This window comes from Leiobunum rupestre, chromosome 1, assembly GCF_980474605.1.
Source record: "Leiobunum rupestre chromosome 1, qqLeiRupe1.1.hap1, whole genome shotgun sequence".
Lineage (NCBI taxonomy): Eukaryota > Metazoa > Arthropoda > Arachnida > Opiliones > Sclerosomatidae > Leiobunum > Leiobunum rupestre.
Window position 1 is genome coordinate 2,425,089 of NC_143384.1, and position 8,119 is coordinate 2,433,207.

The window sequence follows — 8,119 nt, forward strand, 5'->3', positions numbered from 1 at the left end:
TTTTTTAACACAGCGGTTCTTAATATCAAATTATTTTATTATTATAATTAACCTTATAATTGCAATTTTCTACTATTATCTCTGTAATGTTTTTACAATTATAACTGATTTTTTACTACTATCATTGTATTACGTTAAATGATAACAAATAGTTTTTGGACATCACCCAAAAAGTGAGAATTATTGTTTAAAATAATTTTTTGTACGTATTTAACAGTATTAATTAATTAATTCATTTTATTCAGTCATAATGGTAAAAAATTGCTATTATGGGCCCTGCAAATCTACAGAGAATCCTAAAACAAAAACAGTGAATGGAGCACCAGGAGTTTTCTTCATAAAATTTCCTTCTCCAAAAACTGAACCTGAGCGTTGTTCAAAATGGATTTTAGCCTGTGGGAGGAAAGATCTTTCAATTGCAAGCATCAGTAAATGGAGTCACATTTGCTCTAGACATTTCCATGGATTTCAAGGGCCAACCCCCGATAATCCAGATCCCATTCCGCTGAGAGATGTTTTAACTCCAAGCATGTTTAAAACTCCAACATTGCCAAGTAGCAGTTCTAACAAAACACCTACGCCATCAAACCAAGGTGATGATGAAACAATCACTTCATCAAACCTAACTGTTACTGACACACCTAAGAATAAATCGCTACGTTGGAAACGCAAAGAACTATTCATAGAAGACTTAACTAGTACTACGACTCGGAAATTAGAGGTAGGATAAGCTAAATTAACTTATTATATTTAACAAATATGTAAACTGGGTTTTTTTAATTTAAAGATTCCAGCGGTTCATTCGAATGTCAACATGGGAGCTGCTACTTTATTACCACCTTCAGGTTGGGCTATGGAAATATCCGATATGACTGTAATTTTTTCAAAACATCATAATCATCTGAAAGTGGTAGAGTGTATATTTGATTTTGAACCAAAATTTCACTTTGGCATTAATGTTTTGGGCACCAATTTTCCTGCTGAAAAAATTTGCCAAAATTTTGATATTACGTGTAACGCTGATATTACGAACCTTTTAAGTAAAGTGGATGAATTTAAATTGTGTCTTGGAAATACAGATAAAGATTTGGTAGAATGTTTTAGGATAAAGAGTACATGTGAGAAAAAAAGGAGCAGAAAAAAGGGCTTCTACAATGATAGACTTAAATCAGTTCATAGTACAAGCTGCGCGCGTTTCCTCAAGTTTAATAAAACTCAGAAACGTTGCTCAGAGTGTACTGCCTATAGAAGAACTTTAAGACAAATGAGGCTTCGGGCTGCTGCTAAAATTTTAAGAGCCAAAACCGCTGTGAAGATTTCTACAAAGAAAGTTATAGAGATAAGAACAACAGAAAAAAAAGACAGTTAATTGAAAATTTATGTAGAGCAAAACTTCAAATGGAGGAGGAAGATTCATTTACTTCTATTGTGTTGAAAGAACAGATTAAAACAATGACAACTAAGTACGGCATGAGGTGGGATCGTGGATTTTTAAATTGGTGTTGCTACATGAAAAACAAGTCCAAAGCAGCGTGTGAAATTATGAGAAAATCCAAGATCATACCAATGCCTACAACAAGAACACTTTACAACCACAGCCATACTGTAGATAATGCCAGTGGATTTAACACTGAAAAATTGATTGAAATGGTTAAAGAAACGGGGCTTCATGAACTTGAAGAACATCAAAAATACTTTGTATTACTCGTAGATGAAGCTGATGTAAAACCAGATTTGGTTTGCCATAAGAATACTGGATTGCTAACTGGGTTTAAAGACATTTCACCAGAACATAATAAGCTCGACTCCCCCACTTGCTACTCATGTTCTCCAACTGATGCTTAGAGGGATTACAACGAGTTTTAAAATTCCTTTCGCCCACTTTCCAACAACAACCGCAACATCTAGTGCTTTATATTCCATAATTTGGGAAGCAATTAGGAGACTGGAAGCCTATGGCTTCAGAATTCTTGCCATAGTTGCTGACGGAGCTTCAACAAACAGGAAATTTTTTAGAATGTGCCGCACGCATTTTGGTGAAGCAAATGAAAATGTTCATTTTACCCATAATTTATACTCCCTGGATGAGGATCGCCCGATTTATTTCTTATCAGATGCACCACATTTAATGAAGACAGTTAGAAATGCATTGTTTTCTCATACAAGAAAAATGTGGAAAAATGGAGAACACATTAACGCAAAAGTTATTTTTAAGTTGTATTACACACTACTAAGAGACAAAGGAGAGTTTAAGCATGTACCAAAGTTAACCTACTCTCATGTTTTTCTGACTAATCAAGCTAAAATGAAGGTAACAACAAAGATAATAATTATACTCAAATGATATTACTATAATTTTACTCTTTCTCAGGTATCTTATGCAACACAGGTCCTAAGTGAAACGGTTGCTTCTGCAATAGAGGTGGTGTATAAAAAGGACAAAGAAAAATATAAAGAAACCGTAGCATTTTTGAGAATTTTTAATAAATTCTTTGACTTGTGTAATGTAAAGAACTGCACAGAAGCGTCTCGATACTTAAAAGAAGATAAAGCACCTTATCGTTCAGGGGATGATATTAGATTAAAGGTAATTTTTATTAAATATATTGTACTTACTAACATTAAAACTGAAACAATTTTTTTATCTCCCTCTCTTACGAGGAGACGACCCGAGGTGGTTCTTACCGATTTGGTTCAAAGTTGGGGGATTGTTAGACCTAGATGTAACATGAAACCCGTTAAAGGGAAAAGTTACGCTGGGCTTCCGTTTTGCCATGGCAACCAAAAATGTTTTTGACAACATAAAATAAAAAAAGCCTATGTAAAATAACATGCGAAAATGACAAATTCTAATAATTTAAAAAAAATAAAACAAATAGTAAATTTAACATTTTTGGATTACTTTGGACAAATAGGGGAGAATAAAAACCATTTTGGGTGAACTCGAGCGAATTTGAATAAATACGTCGAAATTTTAGGTATAATACAAAATATTTGTAAAACTTATACTGCCATATATTTTCGCCGATAAATCTTAAAATTTCTACATTACATTATCTGAACGATGTAAACAGATTTTTAGATTTCGATAGAAAAACGACGCCATTTTATAAAATGGCGGATACAAATATAAATCATGGTGCAATAAGTTAGGTAATTTGTATCCGATTAACCTAAGATTTTCTACGTTACATTATCTGCCCGAATGAATTCGTACTATAGATTTTTATAGAAATCCGACACCATTTTGGAAAATGGCGGATATCAATAAAACTCATCGTGCGATAAGTTCCGTAAATATTCGTCGATTAATCAGAAATTTTCTACGTTTCATTATCTGCCCGAGTTAATTAGACCTATGGGTTTTCCAATAATAATCCGAAGCAATTTTGAAAAATGGTGGATATAAATATAACTTATGATGCGATAACTGCCGAAATTATTAGTCGATTTACGTGAAATTTTCTACATAACATTATCTGATCGAATAAATAAGCCCCTTTCACTGTGATAGAAATATGACGCCATTTTACAAAATGGCAGATATCATCTCATAATGCGATAACTGTCAAAATTATTTGTAAATTAATTTAAAATCTGCCGTATGCAAAATAGCGCATAGCAATATATCTCTTGATTGTTATTAGAAAAATTATCGATTATCAATAATTTCTCGAGTTACCAATAATTTCCAGAATTACCATTAGTTTCCAGAATTACCATGTTAGTTTCCAGAATTACCATGTTAGTTTCCAGAATGACCATTAGTTTCCCAAATTACCAATAATTTTCCAAATTACCCAAAATTTCCAGGATTACAACCATTTTCTGAATTAACAATAATTTCCCGAATTACCAATAATTCTACAATGTCAATTGAACTAATTTAATAATATTTCAATTTACCCAAATAATGCCTAAATGATAAATTTAACCATAAATATTTTCTATTAATCCAATGATATAAGAACTTATCCAATATTATTGGATTTTGCCGAAATGTACTAAAATTTACCCATTTTATATGAAGTTTCCTATATTTTTTTAACAATAACAATAAAGAATTTATCACACCAAGGGATACATTGATGTGCGTTATTTTGAAAAACGGAGTATTTCTCTCAACAGAAATAGGACTAATTTACTCGGTCAGAAATAGAAAATTTCTGAATAGTTGACGAATAATTACGGAACTTCTCAGACATGCGCCATTTTGCAAAATGGCTTCGGAATTCTTTCAAAATATAAAGGACTTATTTAATCGATCATTTAATGAAACTGAAAATTTCAGATTTATCGTCGAATAATTACGGAACTTATATGACATCCGCCATTTTCCAAAATGGCCTCGAATTTTATTAAAATTAATAGGATTTATTATCTTTAATAGGTAATGTAAAGTAGAAAATTTCAAGTAATTGGACAAATAATTTCGGCAGTTATCGCATTATGAGATATTGACATCTGTCATTTTCTAAAATGGTGCCATATTTCTATCACAGTGTAAGAGGCTTATTTATTCGATCAGATAATGTAATGTAGAAAATTTCATGTAAATCGACAAATAATTTCTGCAGTTGTCGCATCATAAGTTATATTTATATCCACCATTTTTCAAAATGGCTTCGGATTATTATTGGAAAACCCATAGGTCTAATTAACTCGGGCAGATAATGAAACGTAGAAAATTTCTGATTAATCGACGAATATTTACGGAACTTATCGCACGATGAGTTTTATTGATATCCGCCATTTTCCAAAATGGTGTCGGATTTCTATAAAAATCTATAGTACGAATTCATTCGGGCAGATAATGTAACGTAGAAAATTCAAGATTTATCGGCGAAAATATATGGCAGTTATCACGGCATAAGTTTTACAAATATTTTGTATTATACCTAAAATTTCGACGTATTTATTCAAATTCGCTCAAGTTCACCCCTCTTTGTCCAAAGTAATCCAAAAATGTTAAATTTACTATTGTTTTTATTTTTTTAAATAATTTTTTTTGAAGTTTTGCACAGGGGGGGGACCCTTAGAATTTGTAATTTTCGCATGTTATTTTACATAGACTTTTTCTTATTTTATGTTGTCAAAAACATTTTTGGTTGCCATGGCAAAACGGAAGCCCAGCGTAACTTTTCCCTTTAACGGGTTTCATGTTACATCTAGGTCTAACAATCCCCCAACTTTGAACCAAATCGGTGAGAACCACCTCGGGTCGTCTCCTCGTTAGTGGTTAGAACTTGACTTTGTGGATTATTTGAATAATTGGGAAAAAGAAGTTTTTGCCAGACCAGGTGATTTTTCCAAGTCAGAAAGATTAAACATGTTACTCACTCGTGAAACTATCGAGGGACTGAAAATGACAGGTACGTTATTATTAATAATGTGTAAAGATTTTATTTTAACTTTGTTTTTTTTAAATACCAGCTCTATCAACATCGTCAATCGTTAAATTCCTAATAAACAAGGGAGCTTCATATGTCCTAACTCAACATTTAAACCAAGATGTTTTAGAACAAGAGTTTGGGCGTCACAGGGCTGCGGGTGGAAGAAATAGTAATCCATCTGTATGGCAATATCAATGTAATATTGATAAACTTAAATCACTAAAAGGACTGGTCCTAGAAGCAATTGGTGGGAATACAAAACTTAATTCATAATTTGTAAAAAAATTTATTGCACTGAGGAACTTATTAAATATATTGGAGGAACAGATCTGCATCTGGGTCAGCATTTAGAAAACTATAATAATTTTTTGTGCTTTCAACATATTGGCTACAAGTAGCTGACAAGTTTGTACTTGTTGATGGTGGTGGTTTTACACATGGCCCATTTAATTTAGGAACTTTTTTAATTGGGGAGTGTAATTTAGGAACTTTTTTAATTGGGGAGTTTTCCTTTCCTTGTTTTGAATTTTCTTTAAGCGCTTCCCTTAATGAAAATTTTCTTCTAATTGATTCTTTATTATCAAATTGAAAGTTCTCTTTGACATCTTTAACGAGAACTTTTCCTCTAGTATTAAGAAAAACATCTATCACTTTGGTGAACCATTTGATGTCTCCGTTGGTTAATTGTTGCCAATCAACCATTAGTTCTTGTTCTATTGCTAACTTTGCTTGATCTTTAATTTTTTCACCTCTCAGTTTTGATAGGTCGTATGTATAAAAATTATCACAAATGTCTTTCATTTTCATAAAAAAGTTTAAGCACTCATCAGTAGCTATCATTAATTTGCCTCTGTCTAGCGCACGAGTCCACTCTTCGAAGTTTTCAGTTACCTTTTCATTTGACGTATCACAGTCAGTAGCATTTTTATCCTTAATTAATACTTTGATAATATTTTGGGGGCACTTTTTCTCAGACAGCTTTTTCAAGATAAACCCTGCAACATAGTGCAATGTATCCAAATTTTTATTTGTTTTTGCTGGACAATTTGAATTCCATTTCTCTAAAGGAAGATTTGTATTTCTTTTTCTTCTTGCTTTTTACTTTTTGAAACTGATTGTGCAACCCCAATTCTCATTTCTAACATTAGCTTCTGGAAAAAGTCTTGCAAAAGAAGATTTTGGCAAAATGTTTGGCAATTACATGACATCTGTTTGAATGTATCAAAGTTTTCCAAAATAGACTTTAACCTTAATTTCACTTTTTCATTTAAACATACTTTGTGTGTTTGAAGAAAATAGTCCTCCCGACCAGGGGCGTAGGAAGGTCTTTATTTCAGGGGGGGGGGGACAAACCGATAAACTCCAAGTCTTCCCCCAGTGTTGAAAAAAGGCTATTTTTTTCAAAGACAAGAACCCTCCAGATATAATTTTTTTTGTTATTGTTTCTCTTTTTGGGTGAGTATTTCTACGGGGGATCAAAGTTTTGTAAATTTTAGGTAATTAAAAGAAATGAAATTTTACTTATCTATTCTCAGTTTCTCACTGAAAAAAAAAGAATCCATTGAATCCAAATACATGATAATTAAATAAAACGTTTTTATTCAAAATCAGAATATAAATGCTAGACCGAATCGCAATATTTGGATTCTAGATAAAACAAAGGACATCGCACTTCTTCTATGGGATTTGGCTTTCGACAGATTTTTTTCAAAATGAAACATGTGGCTAAGCTTGATCAAAGGAGCAAAATTGTCTCTTGCCATTTTTCCCTAGCTCTTATAGTTTGTCCAGTATCAGCGGTCAAAAGTGGACAACACTTAGTATAGTCTATTTGTTAAAAGGAGTCACGGCCCATCGGTTAGCGCTCTACGCTCGCGCGTCGCTAGTCCGGGCTCACTATCAATAGAGTTTTCTTGCCAAGATTTTACACCTCTACTTCATTATTTCTTTTCTCGCAACTTATTATTCGATGAATTTTTGTACGTGGAATTATTTAATATTCAATATTTTATGAGCAATAATAAAATAAAATAAATACTAAAGAAATCAGAATATATATGATTAACCGTTTCGTTGAATCCCACATTCAACACTCGCTCATAGGTAAGAAACAGTCACTCAACAACAGATCAAACACTTATTTATCGATACAGCACATACTCGGTTAAAGTCACGGTCACACGACAGTTAAAGACTCAATACTTAACTAATAACTATTTATCTACCGAGTTCGTTCATCGTGCGATCAGGGGCGTACCGAAGAGAGTACGTTTGGGGGGGGGGGGGGAGGTAAGTGAAATTTGCCAAGTAAAAAAACAAAATTTGTCAAGTCGTCTAAGTTTGGATTGTTACGGTAGATTTCAATTTAAATGTTTCATTAAAATTTTAATCGGTGGCGCCATCCGCTGTTAGCGGCGGGAACTCTATACTATACAATTGAATTAATAGTACTAATGTACTTTGAAAGTTATAGATGGCGCCACCCGTATAATGATAGAGTTGACGGCTGAGTGCGCCGACTGGAAATTTCAGAATTGGTTTCGCGAAACCACGACTACCGAACGCGCCTATGTCATTCTAGCGGTACTATTCCCAATTCAATGGCGAAAACGGCTCGGCGTCTAGTTATATTGAGTGAAGCATTTGCGTACTCTCTTTATAAATAAAGTGAGATACACGAAGAAGAAAACAGAGATTGAACGATGCTACAGCAATTTAAAAATCCC

At 33.0% G+C, this 8,119-nt stretch overlaps 1 protein-coding gene across 1 annotated transcript; it reads left to right on the plus strand.

The window, feature by feature from the left end:
- The first annotated feature begins 250 nt into the window (after positions 1–250).
- Positions 251–1,369, plus strand: LOC149960398 (uncharacterized). The gene is made up of 2 exons (XM_090176455.1): positions 251–721; positions 788–1,369. The coding sequence occupies exons 1-2, from the start codon at positions 251–253 to the stop codon at positions 1,367–1,369; spliced, it is 1,053 nt and encodes a 350-aa protein (XP_090032581.1).
- Positions 1,370–8,119: the final 6,750 nt, after the last annotated feature.

Bases quoted from the DNA above. Each gene is read 5' to 3' on its own strand.
- LOC149960398 (XM_090176455.1), top strand. From the start codon at position 251: ATGGTAAAAAATTGCTATTATGGGCCCTGCAAATCTACAGAGAATCCT. The intron at 722-787 runs GTAGGATAAGCT...TTTAATTTAAAG, and splicing joins CTACGACTCGGAAATTAGAG to ATTCCAGCGGTTCATTCGAA.